Source organism: Echeneis naucrates, chromosome 24 (assembly GCF_900963305.1).
Source record: "Echeneis naucrates chromosome 24, fEcheNa1.1, whole genome shotgun sequence".
Classification (NCBI taxonomy): Eukaryota; Metazoa; Chordata; class Actinopteri; order Carangiformes; family Echeneidae; genus Echeneis; species Echeneis naucrates.
Window position 1 is genome coordinate 7,906,091 of NC_042534.1, and position 18,339 is coordinate 7,924,429.

An 18,339-nucleotide genomic window follows, 5' to 3' on the forward strand; every position below is an offset into this window, starting at 1 on the left:
AACTGGTTATACTACAGTGCTATCTGACGTCAGCACAAAAGTTAACGTTAGCTATGTGAAAATGGGATGGATGTTTAATTTGCCTTTCCACTGGAATGAATTCATACTCTACGGGTCTTCAGTGACCAGGTAGGCTAAAGTGAACAGCCACCACAGAATGAGACTTTTTTAATGATAGGTGGAATGTGAATTTCAACTTCACTAGGCTTTGGCCCAAAAGGGTGCTCAACAGTTTAACAAAAGCAAACGTGTGTGTGTGCGCCAAGTGAAGCTAACGATGTTGCTGTTCAGCGTTTGAAAGCTGTGCTTTTTCAGTCATTATTCAAACTAAGCTGTTCACTATCAGCTGACTTGAGCTGTATAAGCAATACATGGCAGGCAAACTCATCCAAGATTTTTTATTCACTGTCACAATCACATGATTTGCCCACCAGAGGGAGATGCAAGTCTGATTAAACTGGAAAATGTCCTGCTCAGCCAGTCATATTTTGGTTCCTTCTGACCAAACTGAAGGGATCAATGTCCATTTTTATGCTGAAAATTGTAGGCAGCTCATCACAACACAATATTTAATATAATATCACGGTCGTTTATACCAACTAATATTAACGGTGTTTGTGTTTTTTCGATATGAATTTTAACATATTTCGTGTCTTCTTTGCAGTCATTAGTTTTAATTTAGACTTCCTGTTATATTTTGACTTCTCTTAAGATGACTTCTATTTCTGAAATAGAGAAGGCGAAAAGCTGCGGGGATTCCCCGCGTTCAACGCCAGCACCGCCCCACCGCCGCAGGAGGGCGCTGTATATAAAGCGCACCTCTCCTGTGCTCGGTTTCGGTCCTGACTCCGGATCTCATGGCTGCTGCACCTGGCCAGGTATCCGACTCTCTGCTGAACAGAATGGTTTGATTGTCCTTAGAGGCCAGCTCAGTCTGCACCCTCGTTGTCTTACGGACCTAAGTGAAGACACCCCAGGTCATCGGCTCACCCTGCAGGCCGTCGTTGTTGTGGGTTTGCACAAAGGCACGACGTGTGCAGGGAGGGCTGATGAGCTGCATGCCCCCCCTGACACAGTCTGGAGATGAGAGGGGCAGGTTTCATGGCAGCCTTCCTCTTCCTGCTCCGCTATGCTTTGATTTTTATCCGTTTTTCTGTAACACCTCCCGTGTTTGCTTAGTGTCGCCAGCTTTCCGGGGTGAACAATGACAAATGTTGTTCACATAAGTTGCGGAAAACTGGAAATTTCAAGATTCCACCCATTCTCATGAACCTAATTTGAATAAAATATTTCATGTTTTGAAATTTCTGGGACATATTTAAAAAAAAAGAAAAAAAAGTACATTTTTTGAGGCTCAATGTTGAAGGATTTAGTGTGCGATACAATTGAAAGCAGTTCAGATCTCCATGTGTCCTAGAAATTAGTTCAACTCGCAATAGGGGCCTTTATTTTTCACCTTTTAGTATCAAATTTTCATACATTTTTCAGCAAAATGAAAACTGAACATGGGCATGTGTATAAATCCGTTTTACCAGGAGAGTGCTCCTCTCTGTCGGTGTTAACTCCATTCAGACGCTGAGAGGGAACTGCTGAGGCCTTCAGTGTAGCAGAAGGTCCTGCCCATATCTACAGTTACAGAGTAACCTGAGAGTCCCTGCATGAGGGAGGGAGCAAAGCAACACAAGGGTCTGTGTGTGTGTGTGTGTCAGACAGAGACAAAAAGAGAGCAAACTAAAGGGGCGGGTGTGTTTGACTTGAGAGCGTGAAGAGGGAGTTCCCAAAGTTTTCAAAGAGGGCGGCACGAAACGCACTCCTAAATGTGTTTGCAGAGCCTCATGACACACAACATGCACGCTGCTGCTGAGGTTGAGATTCAGGCATCCGAGTCTGTGTTGGGCCATGAGCATGTTCATGTTTTATTAACTTTTATGGCTTGGTCTGATGGTGAACTTTGTCTCTGAAGGAAAGACGGGGAGAGTGGAGCAGAAAAAGAAATGGGCTAATTAAAAGATGGACTGAGGCGTGCCAGAGAGACACAGAGGTCAAGACTGCGAGTGGACATGGGCAGAGAGCGACTCAGCTTGGGGTTGCTGCTGCGTTTGGGTGCTCTCCTCACCGCCGTGTACGTGTGCCTTCATGTTTACCTGGAGACAGATTGGCCAGGCTCACCTGCACCCCTGGCTCTGGAACATCCCATCCAACCTAAACAGAAGTTGGGCGAGCAAACCAGAAACAAGCAGGTGACTGCAGAGATGAGGCAGCGGGGCCGGGCTGTTAAAAGGAGAATCTCGTACCTTCGAACACTGAAGAAGGACGGTCCGGCTAAGAAGAAGGATGAAAGCCACGAGTCTCCCACACCTGCCTGCTGCCCAGCTCTCCACCCGCGCAGAAAGGTATGCTTGTTTTGCGCCCCATCAGTGTCTGTGTTCTGAATTGATGTGATTAAGGCTCTTGTAAGGTTATCTGATGGTAAATCAGTGTAGAGCAGCTCAATAAGGAGCTTTCACTCCTTGACAGTGACACTTTGAGTCACTGGCTTAAATCTCAGTAATCCCAGGAGGGTGACGAAGGACTTCTGAAGGGCTTTGAAGTTGAAACAAAGTTTGTCACCAGAGGTTTTGGCTGTGCGAGGATTCATTTATTGCTAAATGTATTCACTTCATTTAAACACGAGCTACAGGTCAAACCCTTTGCTGTTTTGTGTCTGTGAATCTACAGAAAGGCTGTTCTCCGATGCCAAGTCTTTGAGAGCAAACAGAGCTCTGAAACACTTCAACAGCTTGACCCTCGACCTGTGTTGGGTGCGTTAAAGCAACAACTAAACAAAACACCCTCTACCTCCTCTTCTTCTGTCTCCCAAATCCCCTTTCTTTTCTTTTTCAGTTTCATCATTTTCTTCTCAATCTCAGTTGCCTTTATTTGGCCAACTGACCTCTGCACCCATTCGTCTCCCTTTTTGTTTCTTTTCACAGCCGAATTCCTTGAATCCTCCCACCACCACTGCAAACGGACAGCTTCTCTGTTGTTACATTTCCTGCTCCTCTTACTCTGGGGTTTGTTTGCTGACATTTGTCTTTAAATCATCACTTCAGGGCTCTGACACCACATGGAGAGCTCAGTACTCATACTCATCAATAACACATACCAACATATGCTCACTCTCTCCCACTTTCCCAACACAACTTTGTCACATAAGATGCCCTGGAGGGGCCCTTAACAAAATTTCTGTGTCGTGTGCTGCTGCCGTTTAACGCTCTCTGTTTTACTCTGTTGGCACATCTTTTCCACTTTTTACTCCCTGTAGGCTCTCATCTTTGAGATCACTGCTCTTTCGCTCTGTCGTGCTACCTTGTTTCTGTTCTTCCTGCTTTCATCCTCACCCTTGCTATTTCATCTCTCCTGTCTCTCTCAATTTAAAAATTCTGATCTCACTGCTCACATCTAACACTTACACTGGCGTTTCTTTCCTTTCCTTCAACCTCTTTCTTTCTCTTTCTCCTCTTTCCTGCTCACTTGCTGACTCCCTGCTCTCTGCTCAACACATAGTCCTGCAGATGAAATAATGGGCCAGAAAGCAGGGCTGTTGCTCTGAGAGGAGAAGGATAAGGACACCTCCTGTGGCCTTGATGAGTAGCAATGACTTCAGAGAACCTGTAGGAGCCTAGTCATTAGTGGGTAAGGGAAAAATAATCTCTTCTTTTCTGTTCCACTGCCATGTTTTGAGTGTTAACTGCAGCAAAACTGTTGGTGCTTTCAGCAGATTGTGGAACGACTTGAATCTTCTTCGCTGCTGAGCATAAACAAACTGTTAGCTGGGCCTCGCAGTTATCTATTTATGAGCGGTTGTTTGGAACCGTCATACTTTCAGATGCAGGAACTGGATATCTATGCCCATGCTGCAGGAGGATGTTTTATGGATTTGAGTTCTACTCCATAGAAACAGCAGGCTGTGAACTGTGAATCAGTATATTAAATGTGACGTGGTCAGTATTCGACAACTAAAACCTCAAACAATATGTTTTCAATTCAAGACTATAAATGGAAACTCACCTTAGAGGGAATCTGACTTTTTATGTTAAAGATTATTTATTAGTCTGCACAGTTGAGCTGTTGGGAGGATTTTTCTATTTAATGTGGCATGTGGGAAGCTATCATTTTTATATGTATATATGCATCCATTTACATTTTGCAATCAGTGTAGGTGATCGGCTCATCAGCTGAACCGTAGCTGAGGATATTTTCTACGTGATTTGGTTTCTGATATTATAAAGTACATACAGATTGAGCTATCTTATGCCAGTTAATGGCATTTTGTAGGAGACCAACAAAGACATCCTCACCATTACATAAGCTGCTTTGTCATCCTTGCTGCTATTTGAGATGTGAAAAGTTGAATATTTTCCTTTTTGATTTGAGGCTCAGTCTGAGCAATGAGAAGTGACAAATAATTCAAAAACACAGTTGAGAGAGAGACTTTACGTTTCTTTACAGGTTTTATTCACTGCTGTCAAAAGAGGAGCGGGACGAATTGGTAAATTATAAACAGATATAAGATGTGTTGAGCTAAACAACAAAGAGAGAGAAAGAGACGCAGGCAGAACGAGAGGAGGACAGAAGAGCAGACACCGATGACTCAGAATGCTAATTTTAACACAATAGTTAACTGATGGTGCACTGACACACACAAACATATCGAACAGATGCTTTTTCTTGCTGAGAGCTTTGAGAAAGTCTCCATGTTCCACTCTCCATATATTGCTTTAATATTGTTATTGCGATGCTGCACTGCATACCAAATGAGAATAGTTTCCTGTTTATTCTGAGGGAGGCTGTGACTCTTCCAAATTGATTGGCAGGCTTAGTTCTTGAGAAGGGTCAGTGACGGACCAACCTTCCCTGTAGGCACACCGTTTGTGCAACAACATCCAAGTGGGTTGTGTCTGCAGTGGAGTTCTGCTTTTCAGCTCATCAGCACTGGCTGTCAGATGTGTAGCGCCGCTCAGACAGGTAGCACATCATTTCTGCCTGCTCTGCACATCAAAAACAGTTTGTCCTGCTTACCGGAGAAATTCCTACTTGCACTTTCTCAGGTTTTCCTCAAGGAATGGTTTGTGTGTTTGTGTCTTTTATTTCTGAACAAAGTGCCTCAGGAACATTGCTGAACATTGTTGTGACTAAAATGCCCTCTGGGGCAAAGTTATTGATCATTTTGGGGTCATAGACCTTTGACAGGACTTAGCTGTGTCTTTTTTTCCCCCATAGTTTATTTTCATATTATGCAATGTCCTGCTTCTCATCTCTGAGATGTGTAGATAGAATAATAATGTTACAGTGACGAATCAAGGTCTTCAGTTGTAGACATACTTTTTAATACAGTATAATTTAAGTCAGTCTTTTATTATGGCTTATATGTACTTAGTTATCAGGCATTTATCAGCCTTTGATTATGTTTTATACAGGGTTCATGCACAGCCATTGAAACTAAACAAATACAGAAACAAAAGGAAGTATCTTGACCCACAAGTGTCTCATTACTTTTTGTTTTGTCACAAGTGCACTGTTTTCATACCGCATGGAGTGAAACAGGAACTTTAAGTCTAAAACGTATTTTTTCGTGAATCCAGTCACAAAAAGAGAATTCTGCTTTTGATTCTTCAAGTCTGCACAAATTACTTCTCTGAAGACGTGTACTGAGTCTGCAGCTGATTTGTTCTGTTTTTTTTTTTTTTTTCCTCTTAAGGCAGCTCACACTTACCTTCCACTGACAGAAGTCTCCAAAATTAATGTAAAAATGTATTATTAATGTTAAACTGTTACATGAGTAGCTATTTCACTGCACATCATCATTTCAGACTGAAAGAATTGTGAGTGTGAGAGATTTTGTACAGGATCTCTTTCCCAGAGTCAGAGAGTCCTCTCAGATACAACAGCTGTCCTTCACATGCCACACATGCTCACATCCAAAGCCCATAAGGCAGGCGGCTCTCATAACAGAAGAGATTTGGTACTGCGGATCCTTTCAGACAAGCTTTGCAGTTTTTGAAGATTGTGTAGCATGACACAGTGAGACAGCATGATGATCATGATCATCCAGGCACGTCGAGCTGACAAGAAAGGCAATCTGTGCAATAGCTGATCCTTTTTTGTGTAGATTTACACGGTCGTGGCTGGGGAGAAGGCAATTATTGGCAGAAACTGTTTTCTTCATTGTTTGGTTTAGCGGTGACTTTGGAATCTTTCGCAGATTGCCAGAAATACAAACTAGATGTTTCTATTTGTTCACGCACAGCTGAGAAAAGGAAATATGGTAAAAATCCTTTGAAGGGGATTTACACAAACATTTTTTTGGCCCTCTGAAACAACCTGAATTCACTCTGTTTCAGTCAATGAAAACACTCATGATTATGTTCATTGATTTGCTGCTTAAAACACCAATAATTGAGAGCAGCCTGCACTGTAATTGAGATTGAGATGATTGCTTTTAATTAGTCGGAACACAAGTTCATTTATCTCCAAGGCATGTATTAATTACCTTTGTTCGAACAAGCATCAGAGTGCTTCCAAATTAATGCTTTGCAGTTGAGCGTTGATTAGTTCAATGTCGGAGTAAAGTGAAAACAAAAAAGGCCACTTTGTCCTGTCTGCACAAATCACCAGCAGCCAGCGTTGGGCCCCCCGTGGAATTCCTTATACAGAAACCCAGTGACCTTGGTCATGTATTGGAGAGCTGAAAGACCTCAGCTCAACAGAGAATAGAGAGAGGCTTTGGAAAAGCATGCGAGGATTGGACTTCTGTAATCTCAAAGGTGTGACTGGAGTCAGTCCTGAGTCAGTTCAGGCATCTTTAACCCTGCGCTGGAGCATCAGCGGCATCAGAGAAACCAGGCAGTCTCAGGGAATCACTGGCTGGCCAGCTGACATGTTACCTGGGCCACGCTAACCCTCTTGCTCATGAGCTCAAAATTACAAATGGCACCTAAGCAGAACAAGAGCAGGATGACAGGCAAGACAGGAACTTATCAAACTGTAAGAGCTCCAGATTCAAATCTGAGCATGAAGATAAACACGCTGGGACATCAATGTTGTTTTACAACACAATGCTGCGGTGACATCGTATCACTTTGTAACCACACCGGAGGAGTAAACAGTTGTAGACAGGCACACAGCTTTGCTTTACAAAGTGAGATTAGTATCCAAGTCAGACCAAAAGAAAAACAGGCCAACCTGGAATCTTTGCCAAGCCGGGCACAAAGAGACCTTTGAGATGATCAATCAGCCGCCCCTCAAAATTTGAGGAACTCTTATTTAATCGCAGTGTTCCCCATTTGGTGCCATAAGCACTGTAGGAGCATTGTTGAGCCCTAAAACAAACTTCAGTTTTCCAAACTGTGACTGAGAGGAAGATGATGATGAAAACCATATGCCGTAGATGAAAAACACAAGTCATTCAATGCCCTCGAATGAATAAATAGTGGCTCTGTTGTGCGTGTCCCAATAGCTATCGGACAAAGACGCCCACTGGAGCTGGGAAAAGTCAGTGTCAAACTGTCACGTCCAACGTCCTGATCGCACAACACTCCCCTCAGACATCGACGCCTTGTCTGGAACATTCCTGGAAGTTTGCGGCCTCGCTCCGAGCTGATATGAATGAGTGCATTGACCTCTGAAATGGAGCACCCTTGCTCTCATCCTTGCCCCTCACCTACACCTCCCCAACCACGCACATTCACACTGCGCATGAATCTGTGTGTCTGTTTACACAGACAACAGACTCACTCAAAACCATTTAGTCCCCAAAGGCAACAGAGAAAGGCAGTGAACCTGAAGAGAAAACCATTTTAAGAGCTTCTTGTCGCTTTAAGCCATTTTTAAAACTCTTTGCCACATAACCTGTTTGGCAAGAACATTTCTACGTCTCTGACTCCTGCTCTCTGTATCTATGTAGAAAATCTATGGAGAGTGCAGATTTCAGATAAGAGATTAGAAGAAATATTGAAATCAACAACAACAAAAAAAAAAACTACTTGCTGTTGAAATCATTATTAATACTAATACATTATTAAGACATGGAAAGGAAATCTACATCTCCATTTGTTCTTCTGTTTTTACATTCGGTAATCATTTATGCGTAAGACAGCTGAATCATAAAAAGGAGAGAATGTTTGAGCTGAGAAAGAAAATTACCACCTCTCTTGGTTTATGTCACTGTCACTTTTTCTGTTTTTGCAGCTACACCCCAGGAAGGAAGCATCATATGGTGCTCAGCATGCTTCTTCTCCTTCTCCCAATGAGACATCATCAAATACAGATCTCATATCTGGGATATTGCCCAGGAAGACACTTGTGTAGATAAATGCATACACACACACACACACACACATATATGGGCTGTAACTGCAAGCCTACTAACAATAAGACCCCATCTGTCTCCTCAGGCACTTGCCAAGTGGACCTGGTTCAAACACTTTGTGATGAAATCAGATGACAACGTGTCTTTGTGTTTTTTTGTTTTGTGTTTTTTTTTACATATACATAAAAAGCTGTCTCTGCTGTCTCTGCTCCAAAACTCCATCAATCCATGCTGCGGTGAATGAAAGCATGTGTTTATGAATACATGCATGAGTGCAGTTGCCATGATGTGAGTGGAAGGGGGATTGTGTTTCAAAGGCAATGAGCAAATCTACAGAGATTTTAGATGATGGCCTGACCCAGGGCACGCCTAAAAACCACACAGGCTTTGATGTGTGCATGTTTATGATATGCATTATATATTTTTCGCTTCTCCTTCAATCCAGACAGAGTAGAATAGAGGAAGACAACAATCTCTTCATCCTCCGTCCACACCGTCTGTGCCTCACGCGCACTTAAACACTTTACATCCAACCCTCCCGGCTCACGCGTCCCTCCACCCCTTCACAGGCTTCTTCCACATCACCCCTCTGCCTTTGAAACTGAGGCTAAACTCTTCAGAGATTACTGCCTTTATTAAAAAACATCAGTGTAATCCTTCCTTTAATTCTGTTATACCCGCTCCGTCTCTCAATGTACTCTGGTGCTGAGCTGGGATTGGCCGGCGAGCCAGGCCTGCCGGGGAATAGAGACGACTGCAGCAGTAGGAGACAGCCGGGTCTGATCCCACTGCCGGTCTCTGTATCTCCCAGATTAGTCAGAATGATAGGGCTTAGTCAGGCTTTGTGATTGTCATAGTCATGCTATACTGGGAGCCTATAAATCCTTTTATTTTACACCCTACATTATGCTTTTATATAATAATTCTCTCTTGCTCTGTTTATTAGCAACTTATATAACACATTATGTACTTAATGTTCACAGATGAAAGCTTTTATTTTTGCTCTTCTGACTACTCAGCATGCATTACCTGACTCTTAATTTAACAGGTATCAAAGATCTGCGACACAAATCTGTTGAAAACTTTGTGTAAAGGAGACTGCTGTTGTTGCTGTCTTATCTGGCCTTGTTGTTTACAAATCCTTTGAAAAGACCCAAACTAGCAATGAACTGATTCAACATATATTTTCCCTGTGTGTAATAGTCAATACCCAACTGATGCCTGGCTGAAGCACACTGAAACATTAGTTGACATTGTCCTTGACAGCAGTTGAATTCAGGTAATTACCGACTCCACAAGTGCATTTGGATTTGCAGATAAACAATTGTAACCGTCAAATGCACTTGTCATTTCTATTTGAATACTCTGTCCTTGAAAAAGTATGCGCTGGCCAGCTGTTGGAGGTAATTACTTCGACTTATTTAAAGCAGCTAGAGGTAACCGCATCATTTCACTTCATTTACAACAAAATCGAATACTTTATCTTTCTTGACATTGGCGTTATAATGAAATCATCAGATGTGTCATTATAATAACACACACTGCCCAGCTGTTTCACATGTCATTGTAATAAGATAACTGCTGAATAATGCCCTCTATGTGCTTTATGAGCAGCGCAGTACATTTTGCCGCGGGGGATTCTTCTTTTTAGCCAGTTGGTATGAGCAGTGGAGTCATGTGATGAAGTAGACTGAATTGTCATTCTTCATCTTTATCAACCCGTAATTATCAAGTGAAATGTCTCATGAAAACACCAGGAATTTGTATTTCATATAATGATGTGATCTGTTTGCCACATAAAAGTGATGAAATAGAGCATCTTTTTATTTTTTTCTCCCCAAATCACATTAGCACAGACCTTAGGAGCCCAAGTCTCCAACATGGTCTCTCACACACACACACACACACACACACACAGACACACACACACACACACACACACACCTGGGTCTGGGATCATCCCCTGTTAGAAATCAGATGGAGGTTAATGTGCATCAGCCACCTGCTATTTCAGCGCCCACAGCTTCTCTGCCTTCTCTGCCTGCCCACATGTCCATCACATGTCTTGACAAGCAAACAGCAAGCTTTTGTAACCGAAGCTGTCAGAAAAATGCAGCCTATCAGAAGAACATAACCTCACCTCAAGACACCCCATTGTGTAGAAGGAAAAAAAAAACCAAAAAGCATAGTCCACAGGCTGTTGAACTGAAGCTCTGGCGTCTTGGCTGCACAGCTTGTTGGTATGCGCCTGGACTCTGGTGAGAGCAATTGCAAGAAATGAGCAGGCATCTGCCATTTTGCTGCCCTGGCTCTTTACCAACAGACTGACTTGGCAGCACTTCCTCTGTCGCCTTATGGCCTCTGAGTGGACAGACATGCCTCACCTGTGGCTGTAACATTTTTTACATTGGTGCACAATGACTGTGCGATGTCTTCCTTGATGCTCCTACCACACTGTCATCACTTGTTGTTCATCAGTTTTGTCATTTTTGCACGCTAATCCACAGGTGATGAAGCCCGCTGCCTTCACACTGAGGTTCATTTCCTTCTCCAGCTATGTTTCTCTCTCTCTTTTTTTTTTCGCCTCATCTCTACCTCCGTCTTCCTCTCACCTGCGTACATTGTTCTGGCAGACAGTCTTCTCTTGTTTTATCTCGTCATCTCTTTCTCACCCATCCACCCTCTTTTCCCCAGGTGATTATTCACGCTCGGCCCGGCTGCTCACGCCCAGGCTGAGAGGCTCCATCAGGACATGCAGCTATAACAGTGGTCAAAAAAGGGACAAGGAATGCACCAGATCCATTTTCTGTTCCTTTTACAAGGAATGTGTCAGGATCAGAGTACAGTGAAATAAAATTAAATTATTCCCTGAAGTAAAATTGACTTAATCAATTTTCTTCTAAAATGAATGAAATTAATCATCTCATATTTTTATTTTTATGATTATTATTTTCACCTCATATACTTTCAGTCATTATACTGCCGTTTGAAACTATATCAAGTTACATATCCTCACCTTTATCAAAACTCTTCGAACTGACATTAGCTCTGCTGGATTTCACCCCAGCTGACCGTTTAGCTGTACTTCAGCCAGCGCTCACATTTATTTTTGCCTTCTTGTAACAGCCATGGTTTGTCTTAAAAATGACCTCTTTATTCACCATATTGTTTGAAAGGACATACTGTGGAGATGTTTGCCGTTTCTACTTCCTGCTGTCCTTGGACCAAACTAACTTCTGTCACCTCTGGCTCAGTTTATTGTTCATACTTCCAAAGGCTTTTTTAGAGTGCAAGTTTATCTTTTCACTTCACTTCAATTCTCAATGTTGAAATGAATCTTCAGTTACATTTTTGTTAATGCATTTTAACAGGCACATCAACTTTTTTTTTTTTACATCAATTAAATGGTTTCAAATCTTTCAAGGGCAAACTCTTTAGCACCCGACCCATACAATTTTCTCAAAAAAAAAAAAAAAAAAAATAAAATAAATTTTCATCAGACTTTCATAGCCAGTTTCTCTCAATATCCATCGTTTAATTTATGCTACAGCAGCTACCTGAAGCGCTCCCACTGGGTTTGTAGTTACATCTAATGTTTTGGAACTAAAGTCTGAAGGGCCGAGGCTCATCAGCTCTGAGTGATGTTTTGCGTGTTTGTTATTAACACTGATTACCTCTGCTGTGTCGGAGGTGAGGATGACTCGTTTTCGCTTTGCTGAACATGGGGCTTAAGACTAATCTCATCAATGCTCCGTGAAGATTCAGCAATTAGTAAGAACTCATGGGAATGCCTGGTTATATGTGTGCATACATCAATACACACACACATCTATTGCAACAATTGGAGTGAATGTACAAAAGTTGTTCTAAAGATTGCCTTTTATTTACACTAAATAACTTCACATAAAGAATTGAAGACTGAGGCAAAAAAAGACACCTCCAGGGTAACGTTTCTTCTTAGTTAAGTTTTAAAACTAGTCTTGGATCTATACCCCCCAGCATGATAAACTCTGCTTAATATTCAATATCTCCTCCCCTGTACAGTTGAGAGAGAGAGAGAGAGGTTTCGACCCTCATTCTGGCGTTTTTTTTTTTTTTTTTTTGCTTTGTTCATGTTCAGTTCCACTTCACACAGTGCTACCTCCCAGTGAGTCCATTGTCCCAGATATCTGCCCTCTGATCAGCAGTCCTGTTTAAACCTGCACCGGGCTGATGTATGGGGCCTGACAGCTGACTTTTGCAGGTAGGGCTCAGTAAGGACATGAAAAGTGCATTGTGGAGACGGAGAGCTCTGGGAGCTTTCAGAGTTCCAGGGATGCAGAGAGCTTGATGTTATTTGTCTACGTGTAAATAACAGATTCTCACGCCAACACGCATCCTCCCCGTCTCTGAAAAAACTCTCCTGGTATCGCTGTGGAATATTTTAATGCAATGTTGATGTGAATTAGTGTTTGTTTTCTTCTTCGCATCACTTTTCTGCTATGTGATCTGCATCCAAATTGAACAACAAACTTTCCATATGGAGGGTGAGTCAGAGGTAAAAACCAGCGGAAATAACACTCAGCACTGAACCGGCAGACAGAATGTACTACAGATCAGTACAGCTCTGCAGTACATTCACAATAACATACAATTGATTCATTATCAAAACATTTCTATTGGTCCAAGATGGAGAGTAATTTTTTAACATTGGCCCATAACCAAACTTAAATGACTTAATAAAAAACAAATACAAAGTTAGCTGTGGAAAGCAGGGTGCAAATCTTCCAGAAGTATTACCGGAATGTGGAGTTTGGTACTTTCACTCATTTGATCAAAACTGATCACTTTTTACTTTTTACTGTGAACTGTGAACCTGAGCAAGAACATTATCATGATTGAGTGCTGTACGTGTTTATAGTGTGTGTGTGTGCTGTAGCAGGAAACTGTAGAAAATGTAAAAACCCATATATGACACTTCCATCCCCCTGTCTGTAGTGGGGGGTAATTAAGTTGTTCGTGCATCATGGGTGCAATTGTTTTAAAATGTTGGGAGAGAGAGGGAAGGATAATAAAAGTGAATCAGCTGTTGCAGCCGGAGGAAGAGAAAGAGAGAGGAGAGAAACAGAGGGATGAGAGAGAGAGAGCGAGAGAGAGAGAGAGAGAGAGAGAGAGAGAGAGAGGATAGATATGAGGGACGAGAAGCATGCAGTAGGTTTGCAACACTGCAAATTGATTAAATGCTGAATAGGGTTGCTTGAATCCGGATCTGCAGCCATTAAAGGGGACAGCGGATTCTCTGCGTTGGCAGGTTCAGGTCCAGCATCAGCAGCACTGTTGGACATGTTGATACCTTTGATAATGCAGCAGTAGTGTGCTGTCCAAGCGCAGTAAATGCATACCTGTAAAAGTGTCTGCGTGTATATAAGACCTTATATGGTCACTGAATTGAAGTGGCTTATGCGCAGTGTAAAAATGTGTTTGTTTGTGCGGGATAAAAGTACAATATCCATTGGCATGTTAACAAAATGTAAGTATCACAGAATTGACCTTTTCATGAGCGCTTGGAGGTAATCAATAGCTCCCACTATGAGTTTCACAGCAAATGAATTATGACCTATTAGAGTGTTCTGTAAAGCCCATTGTTACAGGCCTGCAGCCACAAGCTGAACTGGAGGGCAGACCTGTGAGTGGAGGCAAAAATGGAAAGAAAAAAAAAAAAAAGCGGCTGAGTAACATTGAAGTGATTTCCAACACAAGTTCACTTTCCTGAACAGACCTGATCTCACCATAATAAATTTTGAAGCGCATTCGCCAGATGTGCTCAGCATCAAACAAACCCGAACAGGATCCTATTAGCCAGGCCGAGAGTGATCCATGCATATCTGAGGAAACTGAGACTGAACTGTGTATCCTTTTAGCTCATAAAACACTGATGAAGGCAGGAGCGTCCTGGGCAGGGATGTGCTCTGTCGTGACATTACCCGGCATGATTTATACCACAGCTGCTAATGAACACTTGGCTGGAGTGTTTGATCCCAGAAGTGATTGCACAACCAACAAATGCATCATTGCAGCTCTGCCTCCCATTCTCTCTCTCGATGTCGTGGCCGCTCTTTAATCACAAACAGACACATTCCTGCAGAAACGACTGAGAATTTAAGGCCGAGCTCCGCCAGGTCTCAGGAATGTGATCACACATCGCACCAGGCTGAACCTCTGTGAGCTGCTACTGCCGGCTGTTGGTCGACTTTTCTAAATCCGTACTCTGCAGTGCAGCACGCATGAGAATGAATAGCAGCCCACATTTCACTAAACTAACAATGGAACTGAGCTTTAACAGTTTCTTTGTCATGAACACACAAGAAAAAAATGCTCAACTGAGCACACTATGACCTGGATCCATCAGCGGCTGCACAGAAGTGGGTTACTACACCTGCAAAGACTAAGGCTCTTTTCGTTGTTGTCCTTGTACTGGATTTCTTTTCGGTGGCCTACTTTGATGTTAGTTAATCGTCTGTTTTTGTGTCCTTGTCATTATTAATGATCGTGTATGTGCGTGTTCCACTGCAGGCTCTGAGGTGGCACATAGACCTGGAGCCTTGGGCCAGTGAGAGTCATTCTCTGGAGGAAGAAGCTAAAAGGTTTCTCGGCTACATCACAACACCACAAGTGAGTTTTAATAAAAAGCATTCACACAGGCCCTTTAAAGCTGAAATGTACTCATTAAAACATTTTTAGTTTCATTTTGTTAGGGACATTATCATGTGTCATTATCATTATCATAGTAAATGTTAGCACATCTGTAACAATAGTCAAAAAATGGATATATATTTAATTGTATCAGACTCTCAGGAGTCCTTATTCTGAATTTGGCACTATTTTGATGAGGGTTTGGATTCCTCCTCTGCCACTGGCCATTTAATGTATAGAATCCATCAGCTCACAATGAAACCACAAGCACTATAATGCATAATGTAAAAAATCTGGAGCAGATGTTCATGTACATTTATGCACAGCTGCCTGTAGGCTGTGCATCGACGGGCAAGAGTGAGATCTGATCGGGAAGCTTTGAGAACAGATGTGAAAACGTAGCGGTATTGCGAATGCGTGTGACAGTAGTGTGTAACTTCTTATCCTCTGCGTGTGCAGTAATGTTTTGATTTTTCTGCACTTCATTTGTGATTTGGGCCATACTGGATTCTCTGCTCCATCAGGGAAATGCGACGTTCTGAATAAGTTTTTGACTTTTACTGTCTGAAGCTGTAAAGTGATGCAGGAATATACTGCTCAGACAGTGCTTTGTAGTCAGATAATTGGAATAGATGTTGCTGCCGAAGAGCATTACTTTGACAGGTCATTATTATGTATATAAGAGCGAGCCTGTATCTGTCAGCCGCAGACTGAGACACACTGGTGCCTCGCTCACATTGGGCACAGCCGCACAGTTCTCATAACATAACTCATCACTCTATTGATTACTATACAGATGGAGCTCCCAGCCCCGCTTTTCATTCAATCAATGAGCAGTTGTGTTTCACTCGTCTATGTCAGTATTGAGCTACAGCAAATCGATTAAGATGTTCATAGTTTGACACGCATAGAGATGTATTATGATGGGTTTACAAAGACAGTTTCGTTTCCCCAAACATAGATGGACATTTTTGGGATCACAGTGCTCCAGGTTTTATTGTAATGAAATTGGCTTGGGGATAAATCAGCGACTTATCGTTTTTCCCTCACAAAGCAGAGCCAGAACACAGAATATTCCACTCGAAATGACTGAGCACTCGTTCAGTATCTTTCACAAAGCAGACATTCAGCTCATAATGAGTTAGCCTCAGGCTGTGTGCTTGTGTGTGTGTTTGTGTGTCTATGCATACATTTATATGTATGCCATTTATATGTAATTGTGCGCGTGTGTGTGAAAGGGATGGGGACAAGGACAAGAACGAAGAAAGAGATTGTCTGAATGTGCATGTGTGTAAGATTGTTTTTGTGGGAGGCTGTTGAAGGGAACTGTCCGTCATAGACAGTGACAGCCGAGGGTGTAAGGAGTTGGTGGGGGCACAGCAGCATCCTCAGCTGTAATGCTGACTGACACAGTGCCTGGTGGAGCTGCTACTCAGCGTGATGGCTAGAGACATAACTGTCCAATCAATAGCAGTAAGTGTATCTTATATGCACCAGCGCGCACACACACATAGGAGGATGTCCTTCCCCAGAAGTATTTTTACGGTGCGGTCGATAAATTTCTCTGATTAGGCCAACAACAATAAAAGTCATTACTATTCATTCCTTATAATGTATTGTCAATTCAGGTCGGCTCAATTTTTCCAGCTAAGTATTCAGAGAAACAGCAGCCAGCAGTTCAGCACAACAGCAAGTTTGCAGATGTGAAATGGCAAAAACACCAAGAGTGATTTTGCATTTCACTGCACAGTGTACATTTTGTGCTGATGAATGCATTCAGCTGGAACACATGAACAATGGCAGGGATAACGGTGTGTGTTCGTAATTCATTCAAATACGTTGCTGTGCCACCCACGTGCACAGCACAGTTCTTGTGCTCTACATAACAAAGACACATCAGGTGACTTTTATTCCCTGCCAAACAGTGTCACTGCACTTGACTTAGTCAGTCACCCGCTGTGTGACCCGTCACAGAAATCTCTGATTAAAGGGAGGCGTTTACTTGGAAGGGGCCACAGCAAGGAAACAGTCTCTGCAAAGCTGTACGTGCCGGCAGCCAAAGTAAAACTGAAAAGTTTCAAATGGCAAAATTGTCAGTTTGACGTGAACAATAGATATGATTCATATGAGGCAGGGTACCGGTGTGCATGGATCGGCGGCAGAATATTTTTGGATTGCAGGAATAATTTCTTTATTTTCCCTTGTTCTTATTTCATATTTAATATTGGTTTCACGCACATTCACACACGCTGTCTTGTTCTAACCTGGATGGCGTGTCGTTCTCTCTGAACCAATATTGTTACCACCTCTGTAAACTCAATCTCAGCAGCAGTAGACGGAGCCTGAAGACAGCAGACCGCAAAATATTTGAGTAGCATCTCCAGCGATAGAACTTTATGCAAAATGTGTACACTGCTGCATGTGCAGTGTTTACGCAGGTGTCTGCTGTATAAATATATGCAGGACTTCACAACCTCACTGACCATGTTGGGCTCTGTTTTATAGCTTCAGGGTGAGATGAGAACACAGCACAAATCTGGGAGGTAATACAAACTTCAAGGCAACACTCTTATTGTATTGTACAATATTTTCTTGTTGCCACTTTCTCTATCAATAGTATGATAAATACCACAATTAAGTGTCTGTTTTAAATAAATATGGAGGAGTAGACTTATCACACATGCACACATTGTTATATAAGCGGATTTGGCCAATTTCCTTTTGTAAAATACTTCCCATCTCCTCCATGTTGTTATTATTATATTATCTCTGTATCATTTCCCCTATTCCTTCACTCTGATGTCAAATGCGAGAGACTTGGAAATACTGCTGATGCCTTGGATCCAGCTGTGTGTTGTGACAAATAGTACACGCGTCGCAGTTCAGCTGAGGGTCAAGTTCAGTGGCCATTATCAACGATGAGGATATTTGGAGGAAAGGATATTTGTAGCATCAGGACAATGCTGCAGCCAGTCATGATTCATCTTCTTTATGCTTTATGAAGGAGGAAAAAAAAACAATGAATTACTCAGATTATATATATTTGGCCTGGAATCTTCATTGAGTTCAGTTGATATGGTTCAGGTACTGACATTTGTTTAACAATAATTGCTTTTTGTGCATCACTGAGCTCCATCCTCGCTTAAAAAGTGTGGGGTCAGATGTTATCCAGCTCTTGAGAGCAGGAGCATAGCGCCACTGGAGAACATCTGTTCCTCTGTTTGCCAGTATTATGCTTGTTTGGTTCAGTTTGAACGTCATGTGATGGAGGGCTCTCGTGTGAAATGGAGAAACATAACCAAACTTTCTGCTTGTGT

At 42.3% G+C, this 18,339-nt stretch overlaps 1 protein-coding gene across 2 annotated transcripts in view; it reads left to right on the forward strand.

Annotated features, from left to right (window-relative positions):
* The first annotated feature begins 1,856 nt into the window (after nt 1-1,856).
* Nucleotides 1,857-18,339, forward strand: part of mettl24 (methyltransferase like 24) — a 28,052-nt gene continuing 11,569 nt past the window's right edge. The window contains exons 1-2 of one of the 2 annotated variants that reach the window (XM_029497042.1): nt 1,857-2,393; nt 14,903-15,001. In XM_029497042.1, the coding sequence (XP_029352902.1) occupies nt 2,061-2,393; nt 14,903-15,001 (432 nt within the window). In that variant the 5' untranslated portion in view covers nt 1,857-2,060. The remainder of the gene's footprint in view (nt 2,394-14,902; nt 15,002-18,339) is intronic. The other variant, XM_029497043.1, reaches the window with a different exon arrangement.